The 23,236-nt window shown below is 39.8% G+C and overlaps 1 protein-coding gene across 3 annotated transcripts; it reads right to left on the bottom strand.

Moving 5' to 3' along the window:
- Positions 1-13,985: 13,985 nt before the first annotated feature.
- On the bottom strand, positions 13,986-15,997 carry LOC147627755 (uncharacterized). 3 transcript variants are annotated; one of them, XR_015268329.1, is made up of 5 exons: positions 15,604-15,997; positions 15,280-15,347; positions 14,986-15,161; positions 14,316-14,575; positions 13,986-14,249 (listed from the first exon to the last, which is right to left on the bottom strand). XR_015268329.1 is itself a non-coding variant. In XM_086814709.1 (4 exons), exons 1-4 carry the CDS (start codon positions 15,902-15,904, stop codon positions 14,407-14,409), a joined length of 714 nt encoding a protein of 237 aa, XP_086670835.1. In that variant the 5' UTR covers positions 15,905-15,996; the 3' UTR covers positions 13,986-14,406. The 3 variants fall into 3 exon arrangements, 2 of the variants coding, with proteins under 2 accessions (XP_086670835.1, XP_086670836.1); XM_086814709.1 differs by having other exon boundaries at positions 13,986-14,575; positions 15,604-15,996; XM_086814710.1 differs by having other exon boundaries at positions 13,986-14,572; positions 15,604-15,992.
- Between the last annotated feature and the right edge of the window lie 7,239 nt (positions 15,998-23,236).

The raw sequence follows: 23,236 nt of genomic DNA on the forward strand, positions 1-23,236 counted from the left end.
TCTTTATATACATGCATCTCGTGGGATGCCCTTGACTTTGCTAGTCTCAACATTAAAGGGTGACAAGAAGATATGCTTAGCTAGCCAATCACTATTTGCATGCATATGTGCATTTAAAAGTACTACATGTCAGTGAACCTATCCTCAGAAAGTCTCAAAATTTTTTTTGTAAAACTAAGGTTTTGTGGTGAGATTGGTGGGGACATCCATGTTTGGCTCATGTGGAGCCCTAGTACGTCCAGTTGAATGAGTCTCTTGCCCCATGAGAGAGAGAGAGAGAGAGAGAGAGAGAGAGAGGGGGGGGGGAGGGAGAGAGAGAGTCGATTGTCCTAGTAGGGACATAGAAAATAGAGCCGCCGCATGAACTTCAATACAGAAGAGAATCATGCATGAACTTCAATACAGAAGAGAATCATGCATGCATAATAATTGCTAAAAATACACAAAATGGTTCTATTTTTAGAGTTCAAATTACTTGCTAAGGTTTCATGCCTTACCAAACTCTAAAAAGTAGCAAGGTTTAATTTCCTAAAGCAAGTGAATCAACTAAACTGAAAAAATTGGGAAACATATTGGAAGTTGGTGTCCCTATGGATCCTATGGATGGATAACATGTTCTAGAGCAAAAGCTATATCCAAACTTTATACTTTACAAACCAAGGACACCTTAATTGAAAAAAAGACATATTCACTGGTCTCTCTAAATATAAGGGCCATGACTAATAGGTAACTTTTATGATACAACAAGATGACAAGAGTCAGTCAGAACATCGTCAATCATGAGGCATTTATAGATGCCAATTGTGTTAGGTAGATATACACGTATGTAGGCATAATAAATGGCCCACCACATGGCCAGTGTGTGATTGCATATGAGTAGGTGTGCAAGCCACATATGAATGGGGGCTTATAGTCAAGTGTGCTTAGAGCAAAAATAGGATCTAGAAGATAGATGAAAAACGTTTTTTATTATGGAGCTAATTAGAACAGATATACACACTAAGTGAAGTGAAAAAAAGTTTTAGCCCATGCCCCATTGCGTTCATATATTTTCTAAGTGATATTTGCTATACATTCAACTGTGCTTAGAGCAAAAATAGGATCTAGAAGATAGATGAAAAAAGTTTTTGATTATGGAGCTGATTAGAAGAGATAAACACATTAATTAAAGTGAAAATAAGTTTTAGCCCATGCCCCATTGCCTTCATATATTTGCTAAGTAGTCAAGTGTGCTTAGAGCAAAAATAGGATCTAGAAGAGAGATGAAAAACATTTTTTATCATGGAGCTGATTAGAAGAGACATACACACTAATTAAAGTGAAAAAAAAATAGACCATGCCCCACAGAACAGAGGTTCTAGGGCTTCAACATCCATAGACTTGGCCCAAGTAAAGTCTATGACCTACTCCACAACTTTAAGCATTCATATGAGCTTTGTATGAGGCTACGTGAACTAAGCAAAGGCTCCAAATTGCAATAGCCATAAGCAGCAAAATATAACAAAATAGGCTATTTTTAATATATAAAAAATAACTATTGTATGAAGGCTTTGAAGCATGAGAACTTGGGCATAATGTTAGCAATGTATTAAGCTAGATCTAGAGACAAATAGTGAGTGATTTAGTGCATCGGTGGTGGAGAAATCAAGCAAACAGTGAGCTACAACAATTACACTAAAAAAGGGCATTTACAGTTTTTATCTTCGTTTTGAGGTGACTATTTGAGGGCCTTGCATAAGGTCTTTTCAATATTCCTCTTATGTGAGGTTTGGCCTTTGGATAGGCTAAGAGGATGGATTTATAGCTCAGTAAAAGGTTAACGCATGTGAGATTAATGCTTGCTCAAATTTGAGCAAAATACAAGTTACAAGCCACCCAAGACCATCACATGTATGATGCAAAAATACAAGTTGCAGGCACCTAAAGACGATCACGTGTATGATGCACATAGTGTGATGATGTATGGTGAATGTATGTGAGCTTGGTGTTTGACTAACACTACAAGAGTGTTGTGGAGCTTGGAAATCTTGATTAAGAATTCGGCATGCATATATATTGATGTATTAAAGCAGGAATACAACTACATAGTGGACAACTTTGCCCAAATTGAATGTATGGTTGCTCATGTGTTGACATTAATGTTATAAATGCCATTGGATGGTTGTGGAATTGTTTTATCTCTTAGAAGAGTATTTTATGTCTGATTTGTAAAGGTCTTTTCGTTGTGGGAACTCACTAAGGTGAGCTCAAGAGAAGTGATCTTATTTTGACTACTCATTATGCAGGTGTTTTGCATCATGTTGTTGGGCAACCATGGCAGAGTCAAGTCTATCTCAAATCACATGTGAGAAACTTGATAAGAATAATTTTCATGCATGGAAATTTTGCATGAAGAACTTTCTAATGGGTAAAGGCATGAGGGGCTTTATTACAGGTGATGAGAAAGAGCTAGGAGAGAAGTGTCCTGCAGCAGATGAGTACAAGAGGGGGAAGAAAGAGCATGCAAGGTGTTACATTGGGACTCTATTAGTATTAATGACTATATGATTGTGTAGATATAGGATGTATGGAGTCCAAAAGAAGCATGGAAATTCTTATGGGTCTCTATGAGACAAACATGAAAGCTTGGAAGACGTAACTCAAGCAACACTTGAATAGTATGAAGAAGGGTACCATTTCTATCTCAGAGTATATGAGAAATGTGAAAGATGTTATAGAGGAATTGTGGGTACCATTGGTTCACCCGTTTTGATGATGATGACCTTGTTACGGCGGCCACACAGTCTCTTGAAAAGGATTATAAGCCATTTGAGACTTCCATCAATGTTCATGAGGACCATCCAAGTTTTGTGGTGTTGGTATCTCTCCTTTTGTGAGTGAGAAGGTTAGACTAGGAGGACCTACTTACTAGTCACATGCAAGTGGAGGTGAACACTGAGAGAGGTAGAGGAAGCAGGAGGACAGGCTCCTCTCATGGACATGGTACAAGTACAAGTGGAGGCCAAGGCCAAGGGTGGCAAGTGGCTGTGGATATGGCTTTAAAGGTAGGGGTACCTCTAGAGGAAGAGTTTCTTGGAATAACTAGCCAAGAAATTAGAATTCTGGATGCTTTTATTGTGGGAAGCAGCACCACATGTAGAAAGAGTGTTGGAAGAAGCAAAAGAATGCCAATGGCAAAGTGCATGATAACTATGCATCAACAAGTGGCAAGGGTGATCAACATGAACATTTATTTGCAATGCTGAATAGCCTAGGTTCATCAGCCATTGTTGATGATGCACATGAAGATGTATGTGGACTCTACCATACATCATCATGGGCATCATCAACCACATTACTAATGATGCACATGATGATGTATGGTATATGGACTCTGGTGATTCAATTCATATGACTAGGCATGGTGAATGGTTTCATGAGATGGAACCTATGACTATGTATCTATGGGTGATGACACTTCTCACTCAATTATGCATGTTGGGAAAGTACCTTTTGAAGTTGTAGGATGGAAAGGTTAAGCACTTGAGTGATGTGCTTCATGTTGGGAAAGTACCTTTAAAGTTGCAGGATGGAAAGTTAAGCACTTGAGTGATGTGCTTCATGTACCTACTATTACAAGGAATCTTGTGCCAGTGGGTCAAATGGTTGACCAAGGGTTGCAGTAGCAATTTATTGAGAATGGATGTTTTGTGGAAGATTTTAGAAACAAGTGCAAGCTTATCACAAAAGGTAAGAAGAATGGTAAGTGTTACATTGGATGTTAATATGCTAGAAGTCAAAGCTCCTTTGTTTACAAATGGTATAAGTATCATTTTTGACATGGAGATGTGGCACATAAGGATTGGTCATGTGAACATTGAGAGGTTGATGAACATTATGCAATCAAAAGGCATAGTGAAAGGTTGATGAACATTGAGAGGTTGATGAACATTATGCAATCAAAAGGCATAGTGAAAGGTTTGCTAAAATTTAGGGTTGGATGGTGTAAGGTTTGCTAAAATTTAGGCTTGGATGGTGTATGTGGGGCTTGCCAGTTTAGTAAGCAAGCTAGGAATCCTTTTTAAAAGCAAGGAAACGTAAGACGAAGACCTTTGGAGGTTACACATATAGACGTATGGGGACCTACGCTGACAGCTTCTCTTAATGGTTATCGTTACTATGTGTCTTTTATCCATACAAGGAAGGTATGGGTGTATTTCATAAAGGAGAAGAGTGAACTATTCGGGCATTTTCAGAATTTAAGGCCCTTGTTGAGAAGCAAAAAGGTATGTATATTAAATGTCTAAGTTTAGATAGAAGTGGTGAGTACATCTCTAATGAGTTATATGCATTCTAGAGAACTCATGGTAACACTAGCATATAGGTACACACCTTAGCAAAATGCAGTTGTTGAGAGGAAGAATAGACATATTATAGAGGTTACAAGAGCCACAATGAATGAAAGAAATGTACATCATTTATTGGGAAGAGGCCATGCAAATGGCAATGTACTTGATTGACAGAACGCCCACAACAGCAATACATGGTTTAACTCATGAGGAGAGTATCATGGGATATAAGCTAGGCACTTGAAAGTGTGGCTTATGTGCATGTGCTTGACAAAAAGAGGTCAAAGCTTGACCCTAAGGGGCAGAGTCCTTCACCCCCCATATCCATGAATGTGCGGCAGATGGGCTATCACACCCATTAGAATGATTCCATAGCTATGGAAGCATTCTAGTATACGACATATGGACTATCGCACCCTCAAGGAAAGTTATATTTACGGCTCTATAGTAAACAACAAACAAAACTTGTTTTGGTATAAGCTAAGGTAAGCTCTTGTTTTCTATCCAATCTAAGCTATTCATACCACCCAACATTTCATGTGTTGATTATAGGAGTTCACACTCCAAAAAAATATACGGTTTTGGAGCTTTGGATGTGGATGTGTTAGATTTATCATTTTTTGAAAGATTATAGTAGGTTGGGCTGGTGAAACCATTTTAACCTAGACAGTAATTAGCATACCCCCATTCTTAATGGTGAGTGACCGCATCCTCACATCACCCAAGTTGGTGGTGAAGTTGTTTCCAAGGTGGAAAGGTGTGATCGTCTACGAGACACCATGAAGGCAGCATGGAAGGCTAGGTGGAATGGTCGGATGTAGGGCACGATCAAGGGTTCTCTAAGCAATGGGTCATACCATGGGATGGGCCAACTTATGCCCATCTTATGCCCGCCATGGTCCCCCATCCATTTAGAGTTTAGTGTTTAAGATGGGCCAACTTATGCCCATCTTATGCCCGCCATGGTCCCCCATCCATTTAGAGTTTAGTATTTACGAGGTTAGTTGCATGTGCATGTGTGTGAGCACACCATGAGGTACAAGACGTGAAAAAAATGTGATGCTGATATATACCGTTGACGTGTATCAGAAATGGGTGAAAGGTGTGCCCTATGTGTACTCCCTCTAAACTCAAAGATTTCTCCAACTCAACTTCTTTCTTCGACACTCTTTGTTGCTTTCTTTGACATTTACTCGACATCCCTTTTATTAGGGAGTTAAGCTTATTAGATTGTTGAGGCATGCCAACAGACTTTGCCTATAGATGCAATGGATCTAGGCAGCCTCTATGGCTTGGGAGATTTGGTGTTACAAGCACTAGGGATACATGCAATGTGGATCAATGGGTGGTGGGGTTAAAGAAGAGGCTATGAAAGGTTCCTACTAGACTAGCCAATGGGTCATACCAGCTTGCTCTTACCATGGTCGCTTATTGTTATAGGAGGAGCACTATAAAAAGAGTGCATATATTAGTTCTAGCAGCAGTGATCAAGCTCTTATCACCAAGGACAAAGGCAAGAAGTTCCTGGGGAAGAACAATTCAAACCAATCTTCTGAGGCTAAGGAGATTACTTGCCGGTATTACAATAATCATAGCCATACATTTGAATAATGATATAAATTGTAGACTAAAGAAAAGAAGAAAATGGAAAGGTCTACTAGTTCTGCTCCCCAAATAACCAGAGTGCCAAGAAAGAAGACTCTACGAATGTTGTCCTTGAATACTTCTCACTTATGGCTTTTTGGCATTAATTTTAAGATTAGGATTCATGTCTTAATGTGACTACTTCAAATAGTTTGTATCTTCACAATGGTGCTTCCAATATATTACTTCTCAAAGAAGTTTGGTCAATAATATAGAATCTATGCAGGATGGTCACACTGTTATGCATGCTAACAATGCCTCCTATCCAATCAAAGGTATTGGTGAGATTTGCCTTACTGTTGGTAGTGTTGAGAGTCTTTGTCTTCAAATTTTACTTTTTGTTCCAAGTATAAAGAAGAATATGCTTTCAGTGCCCACTCTAGCAAGAGGGGTCTTAATGTTGAATTTATAGATGATAAATGCATTATTCATGAAAGAGAACAAGAAAGGAAAATTGTGCTTACTAGAACTTTCAACAATGTTTATACAAATTGGACATGTATGACAAGTGTGATGATGCTTGTCTGCTAGGACAGACACTTCAAATGCAATGAAAGATGCTCAGTTGTGTCATGCTAGGTGTGGCCATACATCTATTGCCACACCTAGATATGTTTATGAAGGATGGATCCTTAGAAAACATAGGATGTTAGAGGACCTACCTCAACTTGATGCCCCACCTAGATATGTTTATGAAGGATGGATCCTTAGAAAACTCTCCCACCTAGATGTATCCTTAGCAAACTCTCCTGCGGATGGAGCTGACCACAAATTGTAGCTCATACATAGTAATGTATGTGGTCCAATATGGACTCCATCTTTGGGAGGAAATTCTTTACTTTGTGACCTTCATTGGTGATTACAGTAAATTTGGTTGGTCTTACTGCATGAAAGCAAAAGCAGAGATATTTTTTCATTTTCAACACTTTCTTGCTTTGGTTAAGAGTGAAACTAGCTTAAAAGTCCAAACCCTCTGTACATATAGAGCGGGGAACTTTTTGTCCAATGCTTTCAAAGATTTTTGGCACAAAAACGCATAAAGCATTAATGCACATCTTCTTATACACCATAGTTAAATGGTGTTGCCTGAGAGAAGAAATAGGACTTTCATGGAGATAGTTAGATGCATGGTTAAAGGTCAACATCTTCCACACAAGTTTTGAATGGAAGTAGTTTTTTGTGCTACCTATGTGTTGAATGTGTTGAATAGGTGACCTAATAAAGCTTTGAAAACCATCACTGCTTATAAAGCTTGGCTTAACAGAAAACCTAATGTGTTTTTGGTTTTTTGGCATATGCACATGTGTCATCTCAGATCCGGACCAAGCTTTATGACAAGGTAGTGAAATGCATCTTTATTGGCTATAGTTCAGAAGCTTACTATCTCTAAAATCCTCTCACCAAGAAGATTATTATCAGTAGAGATGTTCTTTTTGCAAATTATTATTCTATGATGGAAATTCAACAAACATACCTATGTCAATTCACTAGACATGTTTGATGGTTTATTGTGCCAGTCACTAGTGTCTATTGATACTCAGTAGATTTTGCCTAGTGATCCTCGTTTATTATGCAAGGGGTGAATGCTCAAGAAACTGATGCACCAACTTCTCATCAATTGGAAGATGTAGTAAATTCTAAAAGATCAACAATTAATGAGTCTAGGCTAGTGCCTAAATGGGTTAGAAGCACCTTGTAAATTCGCAAATTGTCTGCTCCTTTGCAAAGTAGAACTAGATCCAATGCTAAAACCATCTCTTCAGCAAATACTATTGAGTTTTCATTTCTTAGTTCTCTACGTGATGTAGATGAACCTGAGCCTTTTGAAGAGGCTCAAGAAGATCCAAATTGGGTTAAAGCCACACTGGGCCATTAAGAAAAATGGTACTTGGGATTCAGTGAATCTACCACTTTCAGCAAAGAAAGCCATTGGTACTAAGTGGGTTTACAAATTCAAGATAAAGGCTAATAGACCTGTGGATAGGGTCAAAAGGTTATGTCTAATAGAAATGGATTAATTATGATGAAACTTTTTCCCCCACTTCCATGCTATTGATAGGAACTGATAAGGATTTGATCACAACCTTCAAGGCTAACTTTGCCCCAAATTTTGAGATGTAAGACCTTGGTAATTTGCACTACTACTTGGGTATGCAGTTTATACAACAAGATGATGGTATAGATATGCAGTCCAAGTACATTAAGTTAGTACTCAAAAGGTTCAATATGGAAAGTTACAAACCAATCTCTACACCAACAATGGAACCTAGCGTAAAGCTCAATTTTAAGGATCGCAAAGAACCATTCGACATAACCGCTTATGATCAAGCTATTGGATGCCTTATGCATTTGTGCAACTCATGGCTAGGCATTCCGTTTGGTGTGTTACAGCTTTCAAAGTTTATACATTGCCGAGGCACTAAGCATTGGCAATCAGACATATATTTATATATTTACAAGGCACTCGAGCTTAGATTGTTCTATGCCAAGGGGGATGAGTTAGAACTGCAGGCCTTCTCTGATTTCGATTGGGTAGGTGATTATGATACATGATAATTCACATCTGGAAACTACTTCTTTCTTGGCAACTCATGCATCTCCTGCCTAAGCAAGAAGTAACCAACTGTGGTAACCTCGTCCTGTGACGCTAAATACAGAGTAGCATTCACTATGACACTTGAATGTATATGGTTGAGAAGATTGATGGAGGATATTTGTGTCTCAACAGACACCCCTACTCTAATTCTCACTAATAGTCAAAGTGCAATGGCAATAGCCAAGAATTATGTCTTTCATACCAGGACCAATCACATTGAAGTGCACTACCACTATATCAGAGAGAGACTCCATGCAAGTGAGATCATATTTTTTTATATACTACACATAACAATGTGGAAAATCTTTCAATAAAGCCTTATCATGCGAAAAGTTTGGGGCCTTTCATAAAGCTTTGGGCTTCATCCCTTTTAGAAACTAATCTGCAATCTCTATAAACCTCACATTTGTACTATAGGGGGGGTTGTTAGATATTTATAGTAGTACTATAGTAAGGCCATGTACTATAGGGGGGGTTGTTAGATATTTATAGTAGTACTATAGTAAGGCCATGTACTGATGCCGTGGGAACTTTTTTCCCATCGAGTTTTTTCCATGGCCAATCCGATATCCATTGTTTAGGGTTGCTGGTCATTTTTCCTTTCTTATTTGTACTTGCAGAGAGCTTCATCTCCTTCCCTTTGAGCTAGCCATTCTCTCTCACCCTCTACACCCTTGTGTTCTATTCATTAGCACTGTGTATGTGTAAGTTCAACTCCATTGTATTGATGTTTAGGCCTCAATAGCAGACACTTCGTGCTTGTATGGCTTTAGTAGCACACATAAAACCATATCTCTCCAAGGAAATAAATGTGTCCTGCATTGTTTCACCCTCTTCTTGCTCGAGATCTGTGTAGTGGGGCTCCATTTGGCTCCATCAGGCAAGAATCCCACAATGAATATGTGTCTCAAGACCTCATAGCTAGCCTTTTCATGTGGGTTTAGTGGCCTAGGCCATTGGCCTTCTTTGCCTTCAAGGCAAAGTCTAAATGAAAGGAGATCTTGGTGGGATCATCAATCCGTCCCATGGTCTCTTGTAAATTTGATAAAACTTCTCTAAATACTGAATGGGATCTCCAGTTTCATTAAGTTTGGTCATCATCCTTTAGATGTGGATTGGCTTTGTTTTTGCCAACTTTGAGCCTTTAGGCATTATGTTTGTGGAAACCTCCCTTCCCATTTCAAACATTGTCGTAAGTTCTACATACTCACATGGCAGTGGAACATAAGGGAGTGGTTGCATAAAACTGAATATTTCAGGATTGGGATTTCTTTACCCATGGGTTTGGGTTGTGTGGTTTCCAATGGCACTTGTCCTCTGTCGGCTTGGCTTTGAGGTTGGGATTTCTTGCCCCCCATGGGTTTTGGATTGTGTGGATTCCAATGGAATGTAAGGGAGTGGTTGTATAAAACCATATATTTCAAGATTTGGGATTTCTTGCCCCATGGTTTGGGTTAAATGGTTTCCAATGGCACTTGTCCCCATCGTCGGCTTAGCTTTGAGGTTATAGGCTCGCTTTGCGATGACTAACGTTGTGTGAATGTCCTTGTGGGTCCCTTTGGTTTACGGTGGTCCCAAAAATTGGCTCTTTATCCTTCTCCACATTCCTTGTCTAAATGGAGAAGAACTAAAACTTGGTTCCATAATAAAAAGATGCTTTATAATGAGCTCTTATGTGGAAAGTGGGACTCTTTCTTGTATTTGCACTTGCTATTATGTGTTTTGAGAAACACTTGTTCTTAATGATACAGCAAAGGAGACATGTCCCGATTATCATAAAAACTATGATTGTTGGGCTACTTATTAGTCGTGGTCAACTTGGGATAACCCCAGCTCTCAGAATTGACACCAAATTCTTGAAACATTGTGGTGTACGACATGGTTTGACCACTTCTTGAGAGAGAAAATCTTGAGGTACTTGCTCTTGCTCTGCTACTCCTTCATTGGAGCTTCGCCCAAAGATAGGGCAGGCACTTTAACTCCCTTTTCATGAAGTTTATGGTGTTGTTTTACAGAGCCAATTAATGAATTCGGGACTTGGAGAACCGTGAGCGGCTCCTACCTCTAGGTGGTTTATTGTTCCTCTGCTCAAGTCTACATTTAGTTGACATCATCTTGTTCCAAAGCTCCTCTTCACTTAAGGTGGATTTGAAGGAGTTTTGCCTTCTTAATAGGGAAGCACTATGTTGAGTGTTGGTCGTTTACAAGGATCGAAGGCTGCGTGGATTTGAGGAAGAATGATTTGATGTATTATAGTCAGCTGTATTGTCATTTCCAACAATTAGTCTAGATCGAGTTTGCATCAAGGGTTTCCCTCTGTTAGCCTCAAGCTACAAAAATGTGTTTTTCTTCTCTCTCTTTTTTTTAAGTTTTGAAATATATATATATATATATACATATATATATATATATATTTCTAGGCTCACGTCTGTAGGTTCACATGTATTTGCTTGTGTGTGTTGACTCTTGATTCATGTCTGTAGGCTCATGTTGATGTGTCTGGGAGAACCTGTCTTTATAGCCCCATCCGAAGCACACCACCGTGAGGAGGACACTATGACTAGCACCACAACCTAGCACAAATAACAAAAGAGGGCACCACACTCCCAGCTAACGTCTCCTGATCCTCAACTGACACAATTGAACACTTCAACACCCCCCCAACCTCCCTATTCAATTCAGTTGCTTACTCAAACGGTCCTCTTAGGTTAGCTCTCAACTTGAAGGAATATTACACAATTAGCTTTTTGTTGACTACAGCTAGCACCCATCTATAGTTAGCTGGCACCTAGCTACCTCTAAATTGACTGTCCCTAACCAACCAACTAAACTGATACAGCAGATGCAGGCATCCTCTCAACTGTGTCAGCTAGTACTTCTAGAGCCTTGAAACACTTTGACCAACCTTATAACCACTTAGCTGGCCACAAGTGGCTCACTGCTGCCATAAAACCCTTGTCAGACCATAAAGCCTTCTTACTGCTGCTGAGACAGATGGCCTTTAACAAACCTCCAACCATCAGCTAAGACTCATAAGCACTTCCCCTCAACTTAAACAAGTCAAATCAAGATCCCTACACCATCAGCTAATTATATTGATGCTCAGCTGACTATGGTTGACCCCTACACAAGCTAACTGACCTAACAAACTCAACCAAGGTCAGTTCTTCACTCACAGCCTGTCCTTCAATAGAAATCTATCCAAACAACACTGATTAAACCAAAACAAAACAAAAGAACTCTTCAATTCCACACAACTTGACCTTCTGTGAATTTAAAGAAAATTGCACAGCTCACAACTCACCTTGAATTGGGGATTGAGCAGATGAGAGAAAACATCAAGAGATCAAGAGAGCTCTCACACAAATAACCTCAACAGAAACTAGACTTATATTCTCAACCCTATCAAGATCAACAATAACAATAAGATCTGCAGAGCAAAAGCTTGCAGGCTTCAACCATCCAATACAACTAGGAATTGTTTTGAGCAATCCTTGATCTAATCCAAGTTCCAATAGTGATGTAACCTCAGAGGTTTTGGGACACCACTTTCCACACAGAACCTATATCACCTCTGCAATACCTGTTCTGGAAAGATCTAAGTCTCCTCTAGTAGTACCCACATCGCCTTCTTCTCAGAACAAACCATTCACTGCTCACATCTCCAAGCTCACATGTTTTAGTCACGTCTTTTTTCATCACAAGAGGACTGCGTTCCCTATTTGACATTAAGCTCAAGATAAGGCCACTTTATATGTTCCAAGGTCATCTTACAAAAGAGAAGTGTCTGTTCGAGCAGGTACGATGTCAAAAAGGTTGATCCGATGAAACCTTGTTAACCTGCAAAGTGATTAACAATGTCACTCTTGAAGTGGAGTACTGCTTTAGTTGAAAGATAGTATTGATGAAAGAAGTCAGTGAAGTACTAGTAATTATGAGTAGATTAAATATCCTATTAGTCTACTCATGGTGTAGACCTATGAAATTATCCTCTTTGATATGTGACCTTAATTGTACTCACTACTAGCATTCATGAGTAGACTAAATGTCCATTTACTCAAAGTAGGCCAATGAGATTATCCTCTTTGATGTGTTACTCACTATTTGATATTTCTTGCTTTGTAATTGTTTTCTATTTGCCTTTTATGGCTTTTACGTCTGCTTTAGTATACACAAGAATGATGTACTTAATTATCAATATCCAAATAAATTATTTAGTTGATTTTTAGTACACTAGGATAGAATGAAGTACATTGACTTTTGCATTGTGGTTGTCAAAGATACAAACAAATGGAACAAATAAAATCTTTTTACTCCCTATGAGAGTTCAAACTACTAGTGTTCTCTCTTGTTTCATTTTAATATGCAAGTGATGTACATGGAGACTTCTTTTGTCCTTAAAACTCTTATAGCTAGGCCTAGGTGTAGAGGTTGAACAAGTTATAGCGATGTGAGATGGGCTATCAAGTGGCAAGTATAGGTAGTACATTTGAAGCCTTCAAAACCTTAAAAAGTAGCACATTGGAAAACTTCGAAACGTTAATTAATCTAAAGTAGGACGCTATTGATGCATGGAGGCTTCTCAAAAGGCGGTGTCGCATTCAAGTTCTCAAAACTTCTATTGGCGCCCACTTAAGGGGTTGATAGAAACAAGGAAGAATGTGTGTGTGTGTGTGGTGTGCATAGATATTCTTCCTCCTTTTTATCAACCCCCAAAGTGGGTGCCAAGAGAGAGAGAGAGAGAGGAGAGAGAGAGAGAGAGAGAGAGAGAGAGAGGCCTTCCTAAACCTCAAGAAGACCTACATTTTTTGCTGTTCTAATACAGGACAATGAGAAACTAGTGAATCAATTAGCATGGTAGATCATACCACCTCTTTGTCAACTTAAGCCACCATGTAGTGACGTTCGTGGTTGGTGGACACTTTTAAACATGTTATTTAAGTCTCTACCATTTGGAGTAAAAATTGCGTTTGATGTGGACATGGAAAAAATGTATTACTAAGGGCATAGGAGCTTCAAGAATAGTGAAGAGCCAATCCTTTGATGTACATTGAACTCGAAGACTGGAACAAAATGGAGAGTTAGGGAAAATAGCCTCACCCAAGAAACCTTGAAGCACTTTATAAAGCATGTTTAGCCAATAAAAAACTTCAACTCTTGAAGCTTTGGATTATGCTACTTCATAGATATAGTGTGTAGCAAGAGGGGAGAGGAGAGGAAGACAAGCAGAGAGAGAAAGAGAGAAACGAGAAAGGAGGTGGGGGAGATGGGGAAGGAGATATTCTATTTTGAAATTATCCCTGAACCTTTTTGAAAAAAGCACCACATAGTTTAATATCACTGAGGCCTACTTTTCTACGAAGGCAGGCCAAGCAATGCAAGTTAATATCACTGAGACCTGACTTTTACAAAGGTAGGACGATAAGTTTTGTAAGGGGCAGTTATAGCATTCTTGGCCATTCAAGCATGCAAGTTTACACAAACTCTGAAGTCCATTAATGTGACAAAATACAGACATTGGAGTTCCTCATTCTGATCACTATTATTTGAGCCCAAATGGTAAAATACGGATCCCACAGCTCATGTGTACATCTAGCAGGTAGGATTTTGTGCAGGTACGATTTCGTGCACTCAATTATTACACTGCTCATTTAGTACACTCCGCAGAATATCAACAAATCCTGCATATAGAGAAGAGGGGTGTAAAGGTGACTAAAATCCCCAATAGCTACCATGTAAAGCCTCACCTTAAAGATGACTCCAATACCGAAACCGGAAGGTAGGTTTCCATGTATGCTCCTACTTTATAGAAGATCTGCATAGGGTAGTCCAATGCTGTCATTCTTGTCCAGTTCCAGGGCCTGATACAGAAACGGTTGAATTGGGCGCACAGTCACTACGGCGCCACACATCCACCCGAGTTGGACCAGGGCCTGTGCTTGAAGATTTTGTCTTGATTTCATCACGGAGCCAAGCTCCTGGTGCTACGGGAGCAGGTTTTTCTCTGCTGCAAAAAAAGGAGGATATAAATTAGCCGTCCGTGAGAAACTTGAAGAACAACTAGGAAGTCTCTCTAACACACCCACCAGATGGCAGCTGTATGTCTGCCCATAAACGCTTTTCCATTGAAATGTTGTATAATAATGGGGGATTTAGCACACATTGCAAGGCTGGTGGTATTTTTTTGGGTGTGTGTGTGTGTGTGTGTGTGTGTTGCGAGGGAGGGATTCTTGCCCAAGCAACTCCCCATATATCCAACAGCTTTGAAATTCATCTTCAGGGTGGTCCACAAATCTCCCCATGGTTAGGCAAGATCGTCTGTCAACCTATGGGCAGCTTAGATGGGCCCTAGCACACATATATCTGTCATATATATCTGAGACCAATCTCATTTTACACAAAAGAAGAGTTTTATACCTTTCATCTCCATCTTCCGGCTTCTTTTTCACCCAGATTGGGTCATCGTATGGGACCGCTCGAAAATTCGTCATCAACGACAGCTCCGTCCTCACCCAGGGGGGATTCCACTGGGCAGTAATCCACAGTCCCTCTTTAGTGAGCTTGTTCTTGAAGTCTGCATATTTGGGCGCCCTCTGTCAACAGAAAACAACGCAACATACAATGTTGGTCCATAGCCATGACAGAAAAGCATGCAGAAAAAGCCCAAAGCTAACTATGATAAAACAGGAAACAATGAGCCTTTCCCCTCACCCTTCTCAACCTGTTATCAAACCACTTGTGAGGGTTCGTAAAGAAGTCCCGCCATAGCTTATCTAAATCTGCCAGACAGCAAACAAAACAGAACGCCACATAAGCTAACCCTACCTTCTGCAGAAAAAAGTTCTCTCTAACAGACCCAAAGAACAACTCCCCACAAACCCTGATCACTCAAGACCCAGAAAGAAACTATAAGGACAAAGAAACCCTCAGACACCATACTTGGAGGGAAACCCTTGTTTTCTGCCAAAAGAAGCCTTAAAAGTGGCAGACTCAAAGGTTCAGTCGTCTGAAAGAAAACCCTAATCATGGACTCACATTCCTCCACGACGGCGACGGCAGTGGTGGGTTTTGGACGGGGCTCGGGCACGGCGGGCATGCGGGGGCGGATGTCTGGATGCACGGTGGCATCGCCTCCTTCTGAGGGACCTGCAACAGAGCTAGCGCAGATGCGGGGAAACGTTCGTGGCCCGCGAGAGAGAAAAGCAAGGAAGGGGGGAGATGGGCGGACGCTGCTGTAAGTATCGGGCGCCAGCTTAGACGGCAGAGAGGAGGAGAGCCTGGCCAGAAAGCCATGGCCAGACCTCGTCGCTGCAGGCACGTACAGATGAATCGCCATAGCCTAAAACGGAATCGAGCTTCACTGTGTAGCTTGCCCTCTTTCCAGCTGCTGTTTTACTGGGGAGGAAAATGAGAAAACTCCGTCAGCGTTTCCTTTGCTGGCAAGATATGTTTGGGTGGCCGGACAGGCCTTACCTGATCTGGAGGTAGCTTTTCACACTATACAGACGTCTTGCACGTTTTCTTCTCTTCTTCTTCTTCTTTACCTTATTGGGGAAGTGCCAAATGGCAGCTACTCGCTTGGCCACGTAGCAACCTCCCAATAGTCGGTTGGGGCAAGAGTGATGGCGAGCACAATAGTCGGATGGGATAGAGCAGCGATGGATGTGGAGCACAATAGTCAGTTGGGGAAGAGCAGCGATGGATGTGGAGCACAATAGAGCAGCAAACAGCAACACCCATGGTAGAGATGGGGCGAAGCACAGCAAACGATTGGGGCAACATCAATGGCGAGCACAGTAGTCAATTAAGGCAACAAAACAACAGTGACGGTGGCGAGCACAGTAGTCGGTTGGGGCAGCAGTGATGCTAAGCTTAGTAGTCAGTTGGAGCAGCACAATGATAGGTAGTTTGCATTGAAAGAAGCTCTTCTTGGGTAATCTGCCACCTTGTGTGCTCCACAATAATAAAAACATCGTAATTTTTATTAACTAATTCCTTAATAGTTTCAACCCCTTGGTTTGTTTCTATTTGTGTCAAGAAAACTTGATTTGTACATGGGGTCTCTTAGATTGGAGGTGACATCATTTGTGCATGTATTACATGTGAATGTAGACACTATGATGTGTCATGACCAAGAATTTCATAAATATTATGGTATAGAAATATTATCTTTGGATGAGCTGGGGTGGTAATACCGGTAATGTACATAGGTTCATAAGAGGAAGAGGTTGCAAGGGTTGATGATGATTGAGCTCATCCCCTTCTTAGATATTTCTTTCAAAAGCTTTTAAGCAAGGTGGTATAAAATTCTTTGATATGAAAGTCAGACCAACAACATACATCACACCCACACCCAACTTTCAGTAGTTAATACATATACTTTATTGTTCCCAAAAAAAAAATCTTTGATATGACCTTACTTCTATTGTTTTAGATAAGGAAGATTTCATTACACAATTATCCTACATCATGTTATCATCTAAAGGGATTACTTCTTTACAACGTTGATTGAAAGATTATGGATTTGAGACTATGATCAAATTATACGAAGTGTTTTTTTGAGTCCTATGAGGAAATACCTTTTCAATTGTGACTTGGTCTCTCCCAATCCTCACATTAAGAGTTTAGAGTTTTTACATCTACAAGATATTTATAGTCTCCTCAGGTTTTTGCTCTATTGTGTAGGGTGTGTCCTATTGTTGCACTCCACCTAGGGCCTCTCCTTGAGGACCCATAGATGAAGGTTGTCCTCAAAGTTCTAAAGTCTACCTGAATTATAGGTCTCATAGCCGTTTGTGACCATCTTTGGACCCTCAAACAGGCATCACAATTTGAGAACATTGTGTTGTGACTGGGTATAAGGGAATAACATTACCCAAGCCCCCTAGGCAACATTGTGTTGTGACTGGGTATAAGGGAATAACATTACCCAAGCCCCCTAGGCAACATTAGGTAATTATATAAGAAAACAGGCACACCAAACTTCTTGAAAGAATAATAATACTAAACGTTCACTTCTTAAAAAGAAAGGATAATCATTGCAACTATAAACAATCCATTGATCTAATTAGTTCACAAAACATATTAGATACACTAGGCTTTCACCCCATCCAATCTATGGATAATCTTTCTAAGGTGTCTAGGAATCCCGGTCACATGTAGCCCATGAAATTCTAGTCCCAGATCACTAGGAAGGGTATATCCGGTATATACATGCTCCAAATACCTAGATCTCATAACCTCTATGCTAGTATAAGAAAGGGCCAGAGACAATTCTCTGCATTGGTATTGCTGCCCTAGAAATCCATCGATCCTTGCACTTGCTCAATATCACCCAAGTATTCGAGAAACCCCTACACTACATAACAATTGGAGCATGGACCCCCATCCTTATGAGTTGGGTTAGGACTTGAAGGACCCTAATGTGAACTCCTTGATGGGCATGACGAACATATAACAATATAACTGCCTATGAGGTACCATCATAAATGACATATGTGCACCACGGCACCATATCATAAACAATTCCATGGAAAATAATGCAACATGATTCAAGCAACTTCACAACATGCATCTAATCTTTAGCCAAAAGCAATAAACCAATCCAACTCTGGTAAGGCATTCGATCTTTTTCTAATGATTTCTCTTCTCTCATATAATCTGGTATCTTTTCCATCACGAGTTCCAGTGGATTTTGATCAATCAATTTCTCAGGTCTCATCTGACCATCCTTTAATCTCAATCCTTCTAGATTCAAGGGTGTAAATATTTCACCTTTAATTATTTCTAATTTGGACCTAATTTCTCAATACTAAGCCTAGATCTTTAATCTCATCTATCAAGGTCAACCATCCTTAATCTTAGAATAATTAGATGTGTCATATAACCATTCATTTAATTCTAAAATTGTTCTAGGGTCTTTTCATTTATCATTTCTCTCTCTAATATTTAACCATCTTCTCTCTAAATCCTTTGAGAATTTTAATTAATTAAGAAGGGATTCATATGGTCATAACTAATACATAGTAATTTATATTTAAACCATTTATCCTAGCTCTTTCTTATTTCACCTTAGAACTAGGTCAATCTCACTTTCTCTCACTACACATTTATGTGTAAATCAGGTATACCCCTACTCAAATTTTAATCTTAAAGGTCATCTCTCCACATTTTTTAGTGTAAATTTTCCTATCTTTCCAAATATATTTACATATGTATAACCTTATTCTTACTTTATCTAATTTAATTTATCAACACTTAGGTATGATAGATTTCTTTAGTTATATACTAAATTTCTCTCAATTTAGCATGTACAATGTGTACCTAATGCATATCCATTAATTATTTATCTAATCTATAACCCTAATGTTCAACTTAATCCATGGGGTTTCTAAACATAATTACAACCCATATAAACTCTATAATTATATTCTTACACCTACAATCTACTATATAACATTCCTAATTTGATTGCTATATCATAGAACACAATCAAATAGAAGGCAAAGTATTAATTTGATTGCTATTAAATATTGATTTGACTGTTGTAACATAGAAAAATAGAAGGCAAAGTATTGATTTGATTGCTATAAAATAGTAATGTAGTAGACATGACTACTATATATGAGACTTAAAGCACGTGTATTGATTTGATTGCTATAAAATAGTAATGTAGTAGACATGACTCCTATATAGGAGACTTAAAGCACGTGTATTGATTTGATTGCTACTATATAGTAGTCTTAAAGCATGTTTGAATGCTATTGGACTATATATAATAGTAAGATAACAGACCCTCGCCACCCTCTTCTTCTATAACCAATCTATATCCTTCTTAGACATCACTCTTTTGTACTCACCCTTTTAGACTCCATTGAATCTCGCCTACTAGTTATGTCCAACCTTGCCACATGTTGCCACTTGTTCATTAATTCTACTCTTACCAAGGAAGACCACTTCCTCAAACTCATGGCACCACCCGGCCTCAACTACCCCATCAATGGAGGGATACTTCACTTTGCCATGGTAGCCAAGAAGACCCTCATTCACTGAGGAGTGAAGTAAACCTATCGCTAGCTTTGTCACATGCCCAACACATAACAAACACAACCTTATAGGGTGCATCCTTTGACTATATCAAACAAACACAACCTCATAGGGTGCATCCTTTGACTATATCAAACAAACACAACCTCATAGGGTGCATCCTTTGACTATATCAAATAGACTATACATACCTCAAGTAAGCTCTTGCTACTAAAGACACCACCACTCATACCACCATGTGGCTTACCTACGAGATATCTCCATCAATGAGCAGACATAGGACGCCTATGCCTTTTTTAGAAGCCACAAGTCTATAGATGCAGAGGATTATGACCTTGAAGACTACTCAAAAGGAGAATATGGTGCCACCTAACCTCCTATGACAAGGCACTAGAGGCTAGGTGTGTTGGTGGCACCTAACTTCCTATAAGGGCTAGGTGTCGGAGCCTTATGCCCTTTTCAAAAGCCTAAAGCTTATAAATGAAGAGGATGAACTTGAAGACTTCTCAGAATGCAAAGAGGGTGGCACCCAACCTTCAAGATAAGAGTATCCATGCATCGATGAGGCACTTTCTTATGGTAGTTTGAGTGACAAAGCAAATCCCCTAGAGAAAAACCCAAACCCGACATTGAGCTATCCCAAAGCCACCCCACCAACCACTTCACCTTGAACCAACACCCCACCCATAACACTCCTGTAAATCCTTGTGCATCATCCTCCATGGGATTACCTATTTTATCCATAGTTCTACCACCTATCCTCAAACTTCTCTCTCAACTTAACCACTTTATCACCCACGTCCACCATGAGCCCCCAATCATCAAATCATTCCATGAGGGGACCAACCTTAATGAGGGAACCAATCATGAAGAGGCCGATGAAGATTATGTGAAGCACCCAAGGGTATCCTTGTCCCCATCCATGATCAAAAAATCATATACCCAACAATGTGAAGCACCCAGGGGTATCCTTGTCCCCATCCATGATCAAAAAATCATATACCCAACAATGTGAAAACTTCCATGGTGGCATTGACATGCTTCTTGACTCCAAGCTAACTTCCATGGTAGCCTAGACATGCTTATTGACTCGAGAGGACTCCACAGCCACCCCGCAAGTCATCTAGGAGTAGAACTTGAGTAGCAAGATCTAGGCCTATCACCTAAAGGATCATTCAAAAGTGGAGAGAGTACAGAACTATAGGTCATCTTTAAGTACAGCTTGAGTGGAAAAAGCCCTATCTCCTAAAGGATCATTTAAAAGTGGAGAGTATACAAAATTGTAGGTCATCTTTGAGTACAACTTGAGTGGAAAAAGCACTATCTCTTAAAGAATCATCGAATGGGGAGAGAGACATGCCAAGAGAAGTCATTAGCCTGAGGTTCATTCTAATCAAAAGAAGGTTGTCTTGGCAAAATTTCTTGCATATGTAAGGAAAAGGGTACGTCTATAACTTTCCTTACATTTGATAACCTAGACCACTCATGGAGAAGCGGCTCCAAATGAAGAATTTCAATGATCTCTACACTATATAAAGGTTTTAATGATCTCTCACACTATATAAAAGTTTCAATGATTTCTACACTATATAAAGGTTTCTCAACCCAGCCATAGTTGCCACATGCCATTTCTATGAGCTCATCATCCTCATGCTTAAGGAGGTGGTGTTAAACGATCTCAATCAGAGACAAGGAAAGACTTCTCCCCAGCAATGAAGGCCCAATTTTTTTCCAATAGATAGACCTCTATGGCATGGTCAAATACGGCATAGTCAAATACAACATGGTCAAATACAACATGGTCAAATATGGCATGGTCAAATACAGCGTGGTCAAATAGATAGACCTCTATGGCATGGTCAAATACAGCATGGTCAAATACAACATGGTCAAATACTTCAATGGCCATAGACTGCAACTTCAAAGACATCCTTGAGGTGCCAAAGGATCTCAATGGGGGGACAAGGAAAGAATACCAAAGGATCTCAATGGGGGATAAGCAAAGAATGATTAGTCTTTGACCTTAAATGCAGGCCCAAAGTTTATCAATAGAGGGCATAATCAAGTATTTCAACAGCCACAAAAGCCACCTTAAAAGACATGCCAGATATTGGATTGTTTTGGAAACCCTTTGACATAATGCACCGGTCTGATTATTGGATATCCTATAAGCCCTTCATCACTTCTACAAGACCGTTGTGGTATCTTTGGCACCAATGTGGGTTGAAAAATCTCACCCCCATGCAAGGCCCGTCATGTTCTGTTGCTTTATAATTGTTTTGGGATTGAAGTCGGTACAAAACCCTCATCAACTTAAAGAGGGGTACCATAAAAACTTCATGATAGCTTCACGACCTTGATTCCCCAAAACTAGGATGAAAGGCAAATTTTAAAGAAAGTATAAATAAGGAGTCAAAGAAAGTACAACATTCGAGTCATCACATGGAGGATTACACACACAAGCATATCGAGCCCACGTGTTTAGCCATATAGCCAGTGCACAATACCTACATTACTCACAAGGGATCTACACTTCATAAACCCATCTTCCTTACATAGGCACTCACATATCTAGCACCTCTAACACCTACACCTAGCCTCATCATCTCTAGGTACATCTTTGGATGGGGAGACCATGGTATTAGATATGGTACAACCCATTTCTTGGATCCTCTATGTTTGGTGCAAGACCCTCTCAACATCTTCAACAACAAGAATAACTCCTTGTGGTCTTAATGAGACCATTTTTCTACTCTTTGACTACCTTACCATCACAACAAGAACCTCACCACCAAAGAGCAACAAGAAAAACAAAGCACCCAGTCTCTAGTCTCACCCCATGAGATCTGGTAATTATAGCTTGCCACACCAAACCATTTAAGACCACCATTGGCCATTGTTAATGAATATTTCTAGTCAAATGTAGGTAGCCTTGGTGCATGAATTTACAAGCACATAGCCACATGCCCTTGTTCCTTATGCGAGCCCACCAACCAACTCATAAACCCAGTGATGAGGCGTTGCATCAAGCATCTTTTTATCTATTTTACATTACATGTAGCCTTGGCATGCCCTTGACATGCTTCCTGACTCCAAGGGCCAACCAAAACTTATCTCCAATAGGCCTCCAAGCACGTGTACTTGTCTCTTCATTAACTATAACATCATTAGACCATCCAAACCTCTCTAGAATCGACTATATTTGCATACGACTCAAGGTTGGTGATATGAGGTCCTCTCATTATCTTCTTCTCCATCTACCTTTTATGAGATAAAACCACTACAAAGGCCATTGACTTCTTGCATCTAGGCAAAGAGCTCTTCCTTCACCCCCATAGCCATGGAGCATTTTGGTGTGATAATAGAGTGAGGATGTGATGACCGATGAGCTAGCACAACCACATCAGGAAGTGCATTTTATGGTGGCTTGAAGGCAAGACCCATCAATATTTAATTCAATAAGGCTAAGGTAAACACTTGAATTGAAGATGATGTAATCATTAAAGATAAGTAGGATGTGACATTGTAAGACATGATACAGATATGCATGGCTTTGGGACGATTTCAAAAAATGGAGAATCAAACATACTAAGGAGACAAGGGGTGGTTTCAAGTAATGAAT

The sequence above is a fragment of the Cibotium barometz genome, chromosome 20 (assembly GCF_041138505.1).
Source record: "Cibotium barometz isolate CiBa-2024 chromosome 20, ASM4113850v1, whole genome shotgun sequence".
NCBI classification, from domain to species: Eukaryota; Viridiplantae; Streptophyta; class Polypodiopsida; order Cyatheales; family Cibotiaceae; genus Cibotium; species Cibotium barometz.